The sequence below is a fragment of the Sturnus vulgaris genome, chromosome 5 (genome assembly GCF_052056855.1).
Source record: "Sturnus vulgaris isolate bStuVul1 chromosome 5, bStuVul1.hap1, whole genome shotgun sequence".
Lineage (NCBI taxonomy): Eukaryota > Metazoa > Chordata > Aves > Passeriformes > Sturnidae > Sturnus > Sturnus vulgaris.
The window spans coordinates 45,715,550-45,733,448 of record NC_142247.1 but is presented as its reverse complement, the minus strand read 5'-3'; the positions used below and the strand labels follow the sequence as shown (position 1 = coordinate 45,733,448).

The 17,899-nt window shown below is 38.4% G+C and overlaps 1 protein-coding gene across 3 annotated transcripts in view; it reads left to right on the top strand.

The window, feature by feature from the left end:
- Positions 1-17,899, top strand: part of CAND1 (cullin associated and neddylation dissociated 1) — a 33,702-nt gene that overhangs the window by 1,686 nt on the left and 14,117 nt on the right. For 2 of the 3 annotated variants that reach the window (XM_014892056.2, XM_088165618.1), the window contains exons 2-3: positions 2,522-2,665; positions 16,173-16,327. In XM_014892056.2, the coding sequence (XP_014747542.1) occupies positions 2,522-2,665; positions 16,173-16,327 (299 nt within the window). Of the gene's footprint in view, positions 1-2,521; positions 2,666-10,428; positions 10,452-16,172; positions 16,328-17,899 lie in introns of those variants that run through there. The other variant, XM_088165619.1, reaches the window with a different exon arrangement.

Genomic DNA, 17,899 nt, shown 5'->3' with positions numbered 1-17,899 from the left:
ATCTAAATGAAAACAGAGGTAGTGATTATATAGAGCTGGGTTTTGAATAATCTTACTAGTTTTGACAAAGCGTTTTAGTACTGGACACAAATTTGATATGGGACTTTTTGTGTCAATTTCTTTCAAATTTTAATGCATTGTATTACCTGTAGAGTTCAGACTAGAAATTTTGGCAATAAATAATACTGATTAGTCTAAAAAGAGACAGACTAAAATTGCCCGATTTCTTTTAAATCATTCTGAAACTAGACTGAAACATTTTTTCCTCTAAATGTTACAAATTTTTTTACTATATTTTCATGCTAATTTGTTTCTATGATTAAGTGAAATTTCCATTTTGTACTTATGGGGAAGATGACTTACAGTAAGGTCCAGTAGATTTGTGATAAATACTGATTTTTTATGGGTTAAAAACTTTTTGTATGTAAGGGGTAGGTTATACCTGTCCAGTGCAATTGTAGCAAACACTTTTTTTCCTCACAGCTGTGTGTAATTAAAACTTCTTGTGTAGTTCCTGTAGTAGAGCACACTTCAGAAATTACCTGTTCTAGTAGCTTTGAACAACTTTGAAATTCTCAAATATTAAAAGAAATTTCTTAACATAGATTAAAATTTAACTTTACAAACCACAGAAAAAGTGATGATAGACCTTTACCAACGAGCTGTTATGAAGTAACATTTTATGAAACTTTATGTGTATTGTGTATTTGCATATAGTGCAAATAGTGTTTAGTTCTAGTAATTGTAAGTGTTATTTATTGTTAGATCATGTCTGTTTGAATAGGGACAGTGTAGTTACCTTGCTGATATCAGGCAGCAAGAGTGTAAAACAACTGTTCAAGTAAGCAATCTACTGTAAAATGTAATCCTCCTTTTATTGGATAAACTGACCTGTCTGCTGCAGAGCTAGAACATGTACTTCATAGAACATGTACGTACTTGCAGTTCTATTGTCCACATGGAAACTTGGGCTTAAGTTCTAAAATGAGCAGTCAGGTAAGGTGGCAGTTTACAATCTGTCTGTGGGAGAAGTGTCCTCACTGCAGCAGGAGAATGACTGCTCTGAGTCAGCTATTGACCAAGGAAGTGAGAAGATGCTATTCAGTTTTTAAGAAAAGAAGTTAAATACAGCAGTAACTTGGAGACAGTTCTTGAGTGTTCTTGTACTGTGTGATTTCATGTATATCCTTAAATTATGTCCTATCTGTTACCTTTACGTACCAAGTAGCCTTTTTCAGTACTGTGCTTAAAAGCTGATGCATTGCATCCACAGCCTGTTTTTGTGCACATCTGATTCCTGTCAGACTGTGCAGGCTTGCTTCAGTGGGACTGTTGGAGTGAGTGAAAAAGGGGTGAGGTCTTATCTTAGAAATACCTTGAGACCATTAGACTGGAATTCTTAAAAGACTGGACAAATTGAGGTCTATTATGTGAGGTTAGGCATCTGGCACTTGTGATGCAGATTAAGATTATGCAGAGTCTTGGCTTTGGTTTTCAGTAAAAAGTAGTATCTGGCATGTCAAGCTGCAGAGATAACCTTCCAAGCATGACCTGAGCTAAAGTATTGTCTGCTTGAGGCTGATGTGCCTGAAGTCCAAATGTCACCCTTAACTGTTTAACTGCAAACCCTTGTTTGGAGTTTTGAATAGGGGTTGGTGTCGGTTACTGAAGCCCATGGGATTTGTAATTAAGTAATACATCTGTATTGCTGCTTCTGAGAAGAGAGGGCACTTACAAAAGAAAATTGGATTGTGAAACAGACTTCAGAAGGCAAAGAAAAAGGCAGTATTTTGGAAACTAATTTTTCATTATGTTCTTCTATTGGTGGATATGACTTATTAAATAGTAAATATTAAATAGTAAATTAATTGATATGAAAGATGATTTTATTTGCTTGATCCCTCAAGAATTAATTTTGTTCTTTACTGTGGCACCTTATATTGTGAGCTGGATAAATGTGATCAGCTGTTTTCTGGGCTGTAAAAAAGCTAGTTTGTACAAGGCAAGAAAATGAAAACCACATGGAACATAAGCTTAACTTTTATTTCTCCCTTCATTAATTAAAGTTTGGCTTTTGTGAATTTTATTGGAGAATGTTTGAGAAACTATTTTTCTTTTTGCTTAAAACTTTTTAAAATTAACTCAGAGCAGAGATCAATTTTTTTAAACAAAATTAAAAAAAACCTTGTTTTTACAACATCAACATAGCTTATGAAAGGACTATTTAAAATCTGTGATAGTGTCAGTTTTTGTTTGTGGAGATCATGTGGAATATAAGGTAGATGTTGGAAGTAAAATATGTAGCTGTTCTCATAAGAGAAAAATGATCTAACTCAAAGTTATTGTCGTTTTCAAATAAAGTTTTTCTTCCTTTCTGTTTTAGAAATGCTACTTGCATCACAAAACAGACAACAGTAATTCTGTGTTAAATGTGATTTGTTTGATAACAAATTATGGAATCTGAGAATCTTGAATCCTGAGCGCTGTGAATAACCCATATCCCTTTTGCAATAATTATCAGGTTTATGGCTACTAATGACTTGATGACAGAACTACAGAAAGATTCTATCAAGCTGGATGATGACAGTGAAAGAAAGGTGGTGAAGATGATTTTGAAGTTACTGGAAGATAAAAATGGTGAGGTGCAAAACTTAGCTGTCAAATGGTAGGTATTGTTTTCCTATGATGTAAAGAATTGTATAATGACTGAACAATATAAAGCTGTTTTGAAAACTCAAATGACCACTGCTACACAAAATTATTTGTGAAATTGATGTCCAGAAATTGATGTCCTTGTTCTTGTAGACTACCTGCCTTAATTGTTGTAATGTAAAAAACTATGTTTTGTTGACACTGGGAATTAATATTTGGGGTTTCAGGCACCAAATAGCACATGCAGTCCTTGCTGAAAGTATTTGACTGACACACCTGTTCTTTGGTGATAATTCTTGATTCCTAAATAGGTACAAAAAGCTTATAATTCAGTGGTAGTTGCCACATTGATCCTTGATGGTGAGACCTTAGATGATGTGCAGGGGAAGAATTGTATTGGAGTTGTTTTCAAGCAGATATGAAAACATGCAATGGTAAAGATACCTCAGTTATCAAATGTGGAACTTAACTCTTCACTAGCATTCAGAATACTGCATTAATGGTTTTAGAGGAAGTGTAAATGTATTATGGGATCAGGGTGCGTTTACTTGCATTTCAGAGACTTGTGTTGCTTCACTGCCCTCTTTTCCTCACTTTATTATCTTTACATATGGTGTGACTTTTCCAGAGCACCCTTTGAAGAGGTGCTACATTTCTTACTACTTTTTGTTCTTGGCCATTCTGACTTTCTGTGTGCTTTAAAGAGGGCCTGTCTTAAGAGGCATGTAGTGTTCCTGAGAGTGTTTCTTGTTTGTGAGCTCAGGGGTTTTTTTAATAGTCCATATACACTACTTATACTCCATGAATTGAAGTAAACTTGGTACACAAGAGCTTGTGAAGCTTCATATTGTGACTAGCCAAGTTTGTTTCAGTTTGTTATTCTTTGTAGTTTGCCCTTCAGATTAGCAAAGCAGAAAAAAGCTGTGTGTACCTCTGCTTATGTACTTAGAAGCAGTGTTTGCTTCAGCTTCTGAAAAGTTGTAAGTGATGGTAACCAAAACTTTGCACAGACAAACTGGTGTAGGAATGTCAAGTTTCAGATATTAGTGATATTAGGTATATTAGTACTATAATTGTCACTGCTTTTTTGCTACTGTCACCAGAGATGCAGTGTTGTTAAAATGTGTCTCATCTCCTTTTCATAACAATACAAAATACCACGTTTCTTTTTAATTCAAACTTCTGGAGTGTCTTGAGTTTCTTATGGTTTCATGACTTTAAAACAGATTGCTTGTACTCAGTCAGAAGAGCATATTGCTGTGAAACTTGGCTGAGACTTAGAATTGTCTTTGTGTGCAATAGTATTTTGTGGAAAAGTTACATTTTACCATACATGCAATACTCATATCTAATGTACATCCTGTAGTTGTCCTGAAGTTTAGATTAATGCACATAGACACATATATCACAATCTTTAATGGCGGTGTTAGAATTTAGGATCTAAAGTACAAGTAATGCTTACTAAAACATTAAAGAAAGATTGCAAAGGGAAGAGAATGAGGAAATATTTGACTTCCTCTGTGTGTGTGCATCCTGTTCTTATTAACAATTCTTCAATTTTTAAAGTTTAGTTTGATTTTTGCATTGCTAAAACTCTTGGATTTAACTAATGTGACTGAATCTCTTTCAAGTTATGAGTGTTTTTGAGAAATCAAAATAATGTTAAGGAACAGTGTTAAATTTACTTTAATGGGACAAGAAGCATCATGGAAAAGTTTCCAAGTGAATTGTGAGCATCTATGCAGAAGGTGGACATGTGTACATTTTGAAACTCATAAAGTTGTGTTTTTTCAGTTTTTGTTTTTCCTTGTGTCCCAATCACTTGCAGCTATGCTTTGAATACAAAGAAACCCCCACCACTCTTTTACAGTATTCTCTTCTTAAAGCAGCTTGTACTAACAGTACAGTTCATGACAGTTTTAAGCCTAATGTTGCTGCTACTTCCTGTTTGCTGTTCTTGTACTACTTGTTCCTTTTCTCACACTGCTTCTTACCTGGTTTTGTTACAGAGTGGTTTAAGGACTTAGTTTTCTTCCGGCTTAGTGCTTTCCTCTTGCAGTTTAGCTGTTGGTAGAAACATTGGTGGGGTGAAGGATAGGAGAGGCTAAACACCATTAAGCTGTAGGTTTTTTAAGACAGTTCAAGCTGGTCTGAAGTCTTTCATCTACTACAACACCGGGTATAAGCCTGATTCATTGGGAAGTTAATTTCAGCCAGCATATTTTTCTTGGCTTTTTTTATTTTAAATATTTTGTGCTCTTGTGTATTTCTCTTAAGGATTCCTTGACACTTCCAGCTGAGGAAAGTATAAACTGTGTTTAGATCTCTCTTAATTTAAATGCTGTGATGAACTTTAGAGACTATCAGCAGTAACTTTCATCAGACCCTTGATGACCCATTAAAGTATCAATTCCCTCTCTCATAGAAAGAGGATTTAAGACAGCCTAATGCACTTTTCAATCTGCGCTTGAGATAGATTTTTCCTTGAGGAAGGGAGTAAAGTGTTGCAGCTTGTTAGGGAAACTTTCTCTACAGGTAGATTGGTGGAAACGCTCTGAATAAAACTCTTGCATAAGAGTCTCTCTTTGAAGATTTGATTCTCAAAGTCACTGAACACAGCAGATTTGAAACAATTAGGAGCAACCATAAAGCAGTATTTATTTTTAGGTAAGTGTAGCAACAAGTGAGCAGTGTTCCTGGTTTTGCCTTATCCGCTGCTTGCTTTCACACTTGAGTAAGAAGAGCTCTATTGGTTAAAATGCTGATGAACTTTTTTCTTATTATCTCTACAAAGCACACATTGCTCCTTTCAATGACATTATGCTGGTTTGGGGCAGGATAAGCCATGTAAAAGCAAAGCAGAAGTCAGCTTTTGAGTTCATGGGTATTTGGGTAGCTACCTTGCAAAATGATTGTCCAGTTCATTTCTGAATAAAAATGAATATTAATTAGTACTCCTGAAGTGAAAGTTGGCCTGCTCTAATCTTTGACCCTACAGAAGGAAACTTGAGTTTCATTTGTTAAGCTTCTTACTGCAGGCAGTAGATGAAAACTGTATCAGTAACGGCAAGTTGTTTATCTTGTTTTTGTTAATTGCGTATAAAATATTAAATTTATTTTTGTTCTCTCCATTTTTTTTAAGGAATATTTGTTTTACCTGATAGTCATAGGTTGTTTTACCATCAGCCAGTGTGGAAAATGCTATTCTTACAGCATATCCTTAGTTTATAGCTGTAGGTGTAGTCCAGCCTGGTATCATGAGTGCCTTATGGCAGCAGTAGTTACACTGCTTGTGGCTTTATTCAACTTACGTGCATCCAGCGTAGTCAAGCAGTGTGATTTGACCTTAGGTATCGTGTTGGTATTTGTTGAGTTCGAGCAGCGTGGGACCCAAGACAGAAAACCCCACACTCTGTGATCTATGTGACAAAAGCCTTTATTCAGTTCTGACCTCGGTTTTTATACCCCTTTCAATGTTCCCGGGCAAGCGTCTGTGATTGGCTCCCAGGTCAGGCTGCCCAGCCCTCTGACCAATAGCTCTCTGCAGCCAGAGCTGGAACTTGTTGCATTAAATCCTTGTCTGTCCCTATATCTTGTCCTATCTCTGTTCATTGGGGGCTGGCCTTTTCAGCCAGGCTAATTACCCAATCAGTAGTCAGATTAACTGCCCAGTATAAGCCAGCTTGTACTGTGACAATTCCCTGTTTCTTTTTTATTAATTTGAAGAAAATTTTTGAAACACAAATGTGCAGCTTGTTCTCTGTAATCTTGCATGCAAGGGCCCTTTTGCATGCAAAATTACATTAACAGCATATATTTGATTGGAATGGGTTTTTTCCCAGCTTAATAAATTTGGATTTTAGAATAGTGATGAGTTCCCCATACCAGAAGCTGTAGGGCTTTTGTTCAGGGGCAGTCAGGTGAATTAAACACTTTTGGTTTCACATATAACAATTTAACTGTTTAACATAGAAATATAACTTAACTCTATAACCATAAAACTTTAAACTTTTCTTTTGAAATTATAACTTAATATAACATTCAGTTTTGGAACTGTGCAAAACTCCAAGTTGATAAAACAATTTGTAAACATTAAAACATTTTGTAAACAAACAACTCTGTTATTTTAGTGTCCCATAAGTCTGTGACGTAGGTGCAATTTCTGTCATTTACTTTCTCCACCAACGATACATGAGCTTTTAAGGTCTAATAGATTAACTGGGATTCTCACTCAGGCACTTTGCCTGCTTAACAGGCTGGCTGGGTTTTAACTTGTATCTTTTAGGAAAGTTGCAATATTTACTGCCATGAATCCTTTAAATTTAAATTTTGTTGTTGAATTTTATAAGCTTAGTATTCCAAATTATTAATGTGCTTGATGTATCATTGGAGTTGTGTTGTTTTTATTTAGAAAACTGTTAACATGATTTTTAGCTTGACATGTTATAGGCTCAATGCTTAATAACTATAGTGTTACAATTCAAGATTAAACAAGAACCACTTAGTTCTAAATCATTAACATTTTTTTTAAAAACAAGAAACCATTTAACTAAAAACCATTTCAAATAAAAACATATGTACTTCCTTTATTCCTTACTCCCCTTTCTTTGTTTTATTTAAAAAACAATTGTCTTGGTTTGAAAGACAGGTATTTGCTAAGGAAAGGCAAGAGCCCCCTTCCTGAGATGTAGAATGCAACCCCCTCCCTTTTAATTATTTTAGTTTTAAATCAGAGGCCTTCAGGCAGGAGATGTGGGGATAACAATAATAGTTCTTTACTGATATCTAACAAGGCAGAAAACAACAACAGCTATAAAAATTGACAACAGAACAGAACAGTATAACTCAGTTCCAGTCCCTTTTGGCTGCAGGCCGTCTCCCTGCGCTCAGTTACCGGTGCTGGGGGCAGGGCAGGTCCCATGCAGTCGAAGAGGGCTGGGTGATGGCGGCAGCGGCCCAGGAGTGAGAGGGATGGGGAGGCGACTCCCCCTCACGGTGCCGGTCGTGGTGCTCGGCAGAGTGTCCGGAGGTAGTAGGGTGAGGTGGGAGAGCAGCAGAGTGATGTCCAACGGCAGGGAGCGTGGATCTCAGCACTGGGATGGCAGGGGAGATGCCAGATCGGAGCCTGGGTCGTCCTCCCACTCCACGAGCCAAGCGAGAGAGTGAGACCACTCCAGACCCCCCCGTCCCACCTTTCCTTTTCCGGTTCTCCCCCTCCACCCACCCCCCTACGAGAGAACATTATCTATCTTTTGAAGGTGTAGCCACAACTACTTAGCATAACAATGGGAGAAATTCCACAGAAAGAAAAAGGAACAATTCAACCCCCCAACAACAATACACTAGATAACTTGAAACTGTTTTAATTAGGAACACATGTATTTTCTAGCCTTTCTCCTCCTTTTTGTTTTTAGAATTTAAAACAAGAAGAAAAACATACACGTTTTAATTAGAAATATCTGGATTTTATAATTTTCTCTTCTTGTCAGTCAAATTCCAATTTGGCCACAATTGAAAGAGACTGAGAAGGCTTTGATGATACACATTTCCTTTTGCTGAGTTAAAACCCCCACATGGCCAGAGTTGAGACTTTAGACTAGGCAAAATTCTTTATTATATTTTAAAACAAACCTTTAATAAATTTCAAACATTGTAAACTGAAGTGACAAGAGGTATGTACTTTAGAAATTTTGCAACTGTGATTTGCCAATGAAACACTTTTTACTAAACTGATCCATAGAAATTTGTTTTGTAGAACTTAGAGTATGCAAGATTTTAATTCTTAAGATAGCTGATTGAGTATGATGCTATTGCAATGTATATGAGTAAAGTTAGTAAACATTCAACTGCGAACTTTAATACTCTAAAATTTGTAGACTATATTTGCAACGTTGAAAAAATATTCCTTTAGCAACTGTAAGAAAACAGGTTAACAAAGCAAATATCAACTTAGTAAAACTTGCAAGATATGCAGGCTTTCCTAAAATCAAGTTGAAAGTGGATGAAGCAGCTGTTGAGCTTTGCTGAAGTTGATCATTGCTGGTTGCATTGCCCTGGTTGGTATAAGTAAGTTTTTAAATTTTCATTTTTACTGTTTTGGTTTTCCCAACTTCTATTATAGGATGATTTGAGATTACCTGGTCTTCTAGCCTTCTTTTGTAGGGCAGGTCTCTTGGGACAGCTTGCCTTCCAGTGGCTTTGTTGTCTCTGATTGAAGCTTTCTGTTCTCAGCCTCACTGCTCCTGCAATAGAATCAGCTAATCTCTCTATGTTAGTTGATGTTGTCTTAAGTTTAGCACATGCATTAATTATTTCTTCCAAGGATGGATTTTTCTTTGGGTATTGCATTTATGAGTTTTTTGCAGTCCTCATTCGCATTATCTCATGCTAATTGTAGCAATACTAGATTTTTTGCATCATTATTACCTACTTCCTTTTCTATGGTATTTTGCAGTTGCTCTATGAACTGTGTATATGGTTCACTTGGGCTTTGTTTTATGTTTCTATAACCTGGTGTTGGCTCAGACATGTTTGTAACTTTATTTAGGGCACTCATCCCCAGTTCCTTTGCTTGGTTTAATATCACAGAATTTAAGCATGCTTGTGTTTGAGGATCCTCCATGGGGCGTACTCCTAACAATGGGGGAACCCCCACCCCAAAGCACGGATCTTGCTGTGATAATCTCGAGTTTTGCAACTCTTGCTCCTCTGCATATATTCTCCAGCTTGATTCAAATATCATATACTGTACTGGAGCACAGATTAACTTTGCAATCTGCTTTATATCATAGGGTGTTAACTCATTAGCAGTCACAAATCTAAGCATATTTGTTACTGCAGGGGATCCCAACCCATGCTTAGTAGCTAATTGGCGTAGCTCTAAAATGATTTGCCAATTGAAAGGTACATGTTGATTAGGTGTTGTTCCATTACTAACTGGGAAAGCTTCAACTGTCCCATCTCCCCATTGCTGGCTGCCTGAATTTACTGGCACAGAAATTAATACAGCAGTTTCTATATCCCCACATTCTATAGCCTTTTGTTTTGCCTCAGACCAGAAGATTACTGGGTCCTTGGAGGAGACGACATCTGATTTCTACATTAACGGGGCTGGAGCTGCTTTTTGGGAGTTGGCTGTCAAGGTGCAGTTCGTGTTCTTTTCCGGGATGTGTTGGCTGTGTCTCTGTGCAGAGACCTCTTTGAGCTGTTCTGTGCTTGGCTCCTGGTATGGAGAAACTGTGGGTGCTGTATCTCCAGCAGGATCGGGGCTGATTCTCAGTTCTGGAGTCATTTTCGGGGCTTCAGCACTGGTATTTGCCAGATCCAATGCACTTCCGGGTTTTTCTTGTGTCGCTCCTGGGGTGACATCATTGTGGTGCGCTCTGGCTCAGGAGTCAGTGGGGGTTTCCATGGCGACTTGGGGCGGCATCACGGCCTCTTGCCAGGGCGGCGCCACGCCCTCTGGAGGCTGGGCTGGGGCTGGGGCCCCGCCCACCAGAGGCTGGACTGAAGCTGGAGGTGCGGCCCACCAAGCTGTGGTTGGAACGGGAGGCGCGACTCATCAGGGCGGAGCTTGAGGCAAGAGTACATCCCACGAGGGGGGTTGTGTTTCCTTTCTCTCTCCCCCAGCCATGTGGCCGCTGCCATTTTGGTATTGTTCCCAGACCACTGTCTCGGCCACGCAGCCACCGCCATTTTGGGATAGTTCTCTGATGTCTCCCGCGGCAGTTTGGGGTGTTTTTAGAGTCTCTGGGCTGGCAACTGAGGAATTACCGGGCAGTAAAGTCTCTCTGCATGGAGTAAGTACTTTTTCTTCCATGCTTTCGCTGGATAAATCCGCTTTTATCTCTTTTATCAGCTTTAAGATAGTTTTCTAAGGCTTTAAAACTCTAATTGCATTTTTATCATTTTTTAAGGCAGCATTTAGTATTTCTTCCCCAGTTCTAGTCCAATAGTCTATATTTAATGCAGTTTCCACAGTTGGTTCCACCCCCTTTTCTTTTGTCTATAGTATTAGATCAAAAAGCAATTCTTTTTCATATTCAGTTTCCCACTCCTCCAAAAACTCTGTCCATACCTCTATAACTGGATGCGTGTTTATAGAAAAGAAGCTTCCCATGATTTTCTTGTAGCTTTTCAGCTGAAGTTTTCCTCCGTTTCTAGGATGCTCTGGCTGTGATCAACTCCTGTTGCCTCTCTTTTTGGGTGTCTTTCTCGTCTCTTGGACGTATTCCTGACTCTGGCCAATGTTTCCCCTGCCTCTATGGGCAGAACCTGGCTCTCGGCCAGAATTCCCCTGCTCTAGGCCAGTATCCCCCGTCTCTAGGATGGCCCTGGCTCTCGGCCAGTGTCCCCCGTCTCAAGGACGGTCTGTCTCCCCCACACGCGGCAGTACGGCTATGCTGGATCACGTCGAGACTCACCAGATGTTGCGTTCAAGCGGCATGGGACCCGAAACAGAAAACCCCGCACTCTGTGATCTGTGTGACAAAAGCCTTTGTTCAGTTCTGACCTCGGTTTTTATACCCCTTTCAATGTTCCCGGGCAAGCGTCTGTGATTGGCTCCCAGGTCAGTCTGCCCAGCCCTCTGACCAGTAGCTCTCTGCAGCCAGAGCTGGAACTCATTGGATTAAATCCTTGTCTGTCCCTATATCTTGTCCTATCTCTGTTCATTGGGGGCTGGCCTTTTCAGTCAGGCTAATTATCCAATCAGTAGTCAGATTAACTGCCCAGGATAAGCCAGTTTGTACTGTGACAGGTATTGCTTGTTCCTCATCGCTGATAATCTTGTTAATGCTCTGTTGGCGCAAGTTGCACATTTATTGTTTCATGTGTTCAGTGTTGCAGTTTAAGGATAAACTGTTTCTCATTTTGAACACTTTGATATTCTGCCATTTAAACCAGCACAAAGAAATTTTTTTTGGTTAACATTGCGAAATGTTTCCTGAAACCACTAAGAAGCCAAATGTACTCAAGTTATATCTATGGTGAAAAAAAAGGTGAGATTAAAGTACGCACTTTCAATGATTCCTCTCTTGTGGTACTGTAGTTTCTCTGCATTTATCAGAGTGACTTCTCTGGGCGGTAGTTCAGTACAGGGAGCTCTGCCTGATGCTGTGAGTCTGAGTCATTAGTGTGAACAGGATGATGCATGTATTGGCTGCTGTGTGGCTGATACGGTTCAGCAGCTTTAAAACGTTTTGTATGCTTTGGTAATACACTACTGCACATCATGCTACACTAGTGATCTGAATAATTAATTTTTTTAATTTGTGAATTTTAATTCTTCCTTGTAAATAAATACGCTTATTCCATAGCTGTTAAAATATGCCAGTTGGAGATTAAAATTGATTATATGTTGATGTCCAGCTTCCTAATATGGAGCTATGCTATGAACACCTTTTTTCCAAATGTGTGTAACTTAAAGGAGACAGTGTGTTCCTGTATATTTCCATAGGCCACTGAATGAGCTTTTTACTTTGAGAGAACCTAGCAACAAATTATTGGCTGGTGAAGAGAAAAGATTGAAGAGCACTTAAAACTATCCAAAAGGCCTTCAGGTGTGTAAAATACATGCTTAAGTGCAAAAGCTTTCTACTCAGAACTGATTTGATACAAGAAGGCTATAGTTTATTTTCAATTTCTTGTAAAATTGGTTTGTAATCTGGGACTAATAATAACGTCTATAAGTGATATTTACTGATTTTGAAGGCCAGAAAAGCTTGACGTAATCTTCTGTAAAATTTACTTCACAATTCTTATGTCTGCTTTGCTGAACTAATAGGTTGAATAACAGGACTGAAGATGCTGATTCAGGTAAAATATGGCTTAATACTTTCCAGAAACTAAATTGTAGTGTGTGTGAATATCATTCCAGTGGTTTGGTCACCTTTAAAACATTAGCAAAAAAGTGCTTCTGATGCTTAGCTGAGATGAATCTGATTGACTGGCTTCTGCTGTGATTATTTTAATTACTCTGTCATGGTTTTGATTTGTTAATTTAAATATACTCATTTTTTGTTGTGAGATAGAACCAGGGCAGAAGCAAGGCAGGCTTAAAACTTAAAAGGGTATAAAAAGAAATTTATTAACTACACAAAGGAGGGGGATAAAAACAAATTCAGAATAAGATTTTTTTAGACCACTCCTTCCTTCCTTCTCCCAACGTTCATAACAACAAAACAAACATACAAAAAACTACTTTAGTCAGTTCCTAACTTAAATAGTCCTTTTTTTCAGTTCACTTCAGAGAGAGAAGTTTCTTCTTGTTAGGCTATAGGGGTTTCTCCACAAGGAGGAAGAAAACAGTTCTCTCGTGGTTTCATTTTCACGATTTGCATCTGCCTGGGAAAAAACTTGCAAAGTCGTGAAGCTCCTCCCATCTTCGCAGCTTTCCTAAAGCTGTGACTATGGGCCATGTTACACTCATGGGGTATTAGTTTTAAGACTGAATTGTTCTAAATCAAAAGTTCTCTTCGTGTCTTTTCTCTGTTCATGTTTCATCCTCAGAAAACCGAGATCTCCTTTTTTCTTTGGGGCAAAAGATTTTTAACACAGGTGTTTTTTGGTTGAATGATCTATCAAATGGAACATCTCCAACCCCTCATGTTTTTTTTTTCTTCATGGTTTATTGGAATTTTCAGTGTGATACTAGCCCATCTCTACAACTTCGCAAAAGGGTTTTTCAGCCAACTTTCACAGCTTTTTATCATTCTCCTTCCATTTCAAAAACTTAGCTCTTGCTTCACTGACTTTGGAGAATCTTTTTTTTCCCGTCTCATATTCAAAGGAAGGCCGGAGGTTTTGCAAATCTTATCTGAGCACTAATGCGTTAAAGTTTTACACAGCTGCAAGAGTTGAGGCAGGCCCAAGCCGCGCTGGGGTTGGGGCAGGGGCGGCTGCAATGTTAATTAGCTTTTCTGGGACTTGCTGCAGCCCCACACTGCCCATGGCCACCTCTGCTTCCCAGACAGGGGCCTGGCTGCCAGGCAGCAAGAGCCAGGCCCCCCCAGAGCCGCGGGCCTGCAGGGGAGGAAGCAGGGATAAGGTTTTATCAACAAGCCTCTCCTCCCTCCTCGGCCATCAGGCCCCCTAGTTTGCAAACAGGGCCCAAGAGGTCTCCTGAGCCCCGCCCCTGCATGGGAGGGAGGCCAGGTTGGTGTTACTTGCTTAGCTACTGGATATAAAAGAGAACTTTTTCCCAGGTTACTTCCTTCAAAATCTGTGTTCACAGAGCGAACTAAGTTTCTCTAATTGGCTGTTTAGGCTGTTAATAACTAAACCAGCCCTCAATTGGTCCCAGTTAATCCACAGAGGAAGCCTCCATAGAGAGAACTTTTCTCTGAGTTTCTTCTTCCCAGGTGAAACCAGCACATACTCATAGGTTGCAACTGAAAAATAAGCATATTTAAATCAGAAGAATCCAGTAGCTGTTCAACAGTTCAGGTTTAAAACAAGGGGTTTTTAACCTTGTAGTCCGTTGACTGAAACATACAGAGAATTTAATTTCTGTGGACAGTTATTGGAGTCATTGTACCTTGGAATTCTGTAGGTTTCTGTTTGAGTTGATTTGCACATGTGTTGCTTGCTAAACTATGCACCAAGAGTAGATGTGTTCAACAGTGCTGTGAGTAGCCACTGACTGGCAGTAGTGTGTATTTGAAAGGAAGCTCTATACATAGATGTGTCAATGAATCATGGTGAAGGGAAAGCTTGACTCGAGTCAAATCAAGTTATGAAGAAAGCTGTGGGCTTTTTCAGCAACTGGAGAAAATGCTTCAACTGCAGCCAGGGATGGCTTGATGTATTTGTGTCTCAGAGATAATTATTGGTAATAATCTGTGTTTGCAGATGTCTGTGTACAGATTTATCAGGAGTTTTTCAGTTAGAGGCAAAAAGTTAGCGTTCAGAAATTATTTTAATAATACATTATTAATTTAACTTAATTGTAGCAGTAAAATGACCAGATTAGACTGTGGTTATGGTCCTCTAAACCCCTCCCTACCCTCAGGAGTTTAGTGGCTGTAGACATTGTTTAATTGAATCTAAAGAACGCAGTACAGTGCATTTTCCCTAAATTAAAGGGCAATGTCAGGTTAGGGCATGAGGTCTGACTGTTTTTAAGGAAGGGGGTTCTGTCAGAGCTGTTCATTTCTGCAGGATCTACAGAAGCAGGTGAGAAACTGTCCATTACGTCTCCATTTCTGTGCACTTAAAGGGCTTCTTTTTATACCTTTGGTCAGATACCAGTCAGTATATCAACTAACTGTTCTCCTGAGATTATCTGTTTGCTGTATCTTCTAAAAATGTAACCCCGAAGTTGATCTCATGTGTCTATTTTAAGGTTATCTGTAAATTGCCATTAAATACTCTGCAAGTTGAATAAATCTCGATCTTTCTGAATTTGTGGCATTGATGTGATCACAAAGCATCAGTTTCAGATGTCTGTGTCCTAGCTTGACTAATGTCAAGTCAGTTCCAAGTTCTGTGCATTAACAAAACTGAGTTAGTTGTAAGTGATACTTCAGTGCCTGGTTTTGGCAAATATGTTTTGCCTTTGCTGTCTCTCTACCCACTCTTCCCCTGCCCCCCTCCCACCCCCCATGTGTTTCCAGCAGGTCTTACCACATGAGTAGAGTGGGTAAGGAGAGAAAGAAACCAAGCCAGGTTATGGTTGAAAAGGAAGGCATGGAAAGTGCTAGGTGTGATTGCCTTGGCAATTCCCTATTCCTGGATGTTAATCTAAGTGTTGTGCCTCAAGTGCAAGCACTGTTCTGAGTTGATGGGAGGTAAGGCATTGTGAGTGTGGCCATCGAAAGAGAAACTTCAGGTTTGCCTAACATGGTGACAGACCAGTGATGCCAGAACTTTGAATCTTACTCTGCTTACTGTTGTGCAGTAAGTCACGCAGTGCTTGAGTGCAAGAGCTTGCTTGACCATGTCCTCCTCCTGTTTGCATGTCTTTCTTTCTGCCTTTTGCTTCTTCTGGGCATTTTTTATAGTAATTAGTTCTTGCTCCTATGAATTCTTGGATGTGGGACAAAAGGGTACATGCAACAGGTTTGGGGATGGAAGATGTATTTTGGGTTTGTCTTGCTGCATAGAGCCATGACTGAATCCAAAAGTTCTATAGAATGAAGATGCAGTAATTAAGAATATTCTTCACTTGTCTGTGAATTATGCAGGCACTGATGGTCAAGCATGTAAACTGACGGCTCTGGCTAGGTTAATTTTTGTTATAAATCTTGTTGTGAACTGAGAAGTAGGAGGGAGTCTGGTTTTGAGACTGAAGCAGAGCAGCAATACAAAACGAATTTCCAACTCCAAATAAAAAACATACTAAATAAGTATTTTGTTACTAGATTTATGGAAGCAAGTTACCAGTCCAACCAGATGAAGGTTTTCAGTTTTTAAAATTCTGCTTTGTGTTGCTACCAAAACCAACCTTAAGTTTATGACTCTAATGCAAAATACTGAAATAATATTGTTGCCAATTTAATACTCTTCTCTTATTTATACAGCCTGGGACCTCTGGTGAGTAAAGTGAAGGAGTATCAAGTGGAGACCATTGTAGATACCCTCTGTACAAACATGCTTTCAGATAAAGAACAGTTACGTGACATTTCAAGCATTGGTCTTAAAACTGTGATTGGAGAACTTCCCCCAGCTTCCAGTGGTAAGGCATTTTGTACTAAAGATTTTGTGTAGTTGTATCATTTACTAAGTCGAAACAATTTAAAAGTCAGGGGTTTTAGGGAAGAGGATTCAGTTAATTTAGCACTGGAGCTAGTTTCACTTAGGGTAAAAACATGACACAAATACTCTTTCAGTTTCTCCTTCTCTGACTATTTTGCCAAATTTTATAGTTTAAGAACTTTTTTTTTTACTGAAGTATTGCATTAATGTGGAAAACAAACTCAGAGAGTATGAACTTCAGTATAAAAAGTTGTAAAAGCTTCTATTTTAATAATTGCCTGGTGGAGCAAATCTCGGCTGTAGTAGTAGCTACATCTCATATTTATCTTTGGCTGATAATGCACTTTAAAATTGTTTACTCCTGTATTTTTCTTTAACCATCTGATTTCTTGTCTCACTTCCCAGGAAGTACCTTGTGTTTTGGGAAGTACCTTGTATTTCTGACAGTTGCCTGTTAAATTAGTGAGAGTCTTACCTGTAGATTTAAATGAAGGCAGTCTTTCCTCTAAAAGAGACACTGATGTTGAACAGCTCATCAGTTAATAGCATTATGTTTTTATTCAAGTGCTTTTCAGATATTATAGTGTAGGATATGAATGAGAATAGAGAGTGATTAAAAAGGTTTTGGAAATTATATTTTTAGAGACTGAGGTCTCTTGAATTAAAAAAAGCTCTGATTTTAATATCCTTTTTGAAAATTTACATGTAAATCTTGTTTCTATCAAGCAGCAGTGAGTTGCATAAGCTTTCCGTAAATAACTAATTTTAAGTAAGTTGTTTTAATTTGTACTCTTTTGTTTGCCTACACAAAACAAAAGGAGATTTTTGGGTGGAGGTGAAGCTCAAACAAAAATGTAGCAAAGTCTTTCAATATCATTAATATTCCTAATACAAAAATAAACAACATGTTATTTCTTGCTCCCAACTCAAACACAGATTGTTATCTCCCTTTTTTTGCCTCCATGGTAACATATTAGACTGTCCACTTGTTATATTTTAATTTTAGTTCTAGTTAAGAATGAGCCACAATATATATAAACTAGATTTACCATGGGTTGGAATGGTATTAATTTCACATTGAAATTCACGGAACATGAGTAGAAGAATTTCATGCAGATGAAGAGGACTGTTAACCACTGGGCAGTAGTTACCATGACATGAGTTCCTTCTCATAATTGCTTGAAGCAGTATTAGACAATTGGAGGAAGGGAGAATTACGAAGTTGTTATAAAGACATTTTTACTTGTATTTTAAAATACTTTGGATATAAATTTTCCCCCCCTTTATCAAATGTTTCAGTACTATTTCGGGTACTTACTTTTTATGTAGCTTTTTGTGCAAAATAATTTTATTTTGCTTTTTTTTTGCCATTAGAAATGGCTCTATCTATGTCTATGCTTTTCCTTGTTGTGGCTTTCACTTTCCATTGCTTGCCCTTCCAAAAGCAGTGTTCTTCTGTTGTGTATACCTTCTGGGACAAGAAGCCCTTCCTGTTTATTATGGTTGTACATAGATAGTCTTTTGAGCTCAAATGCAGAGCATACATGGCATT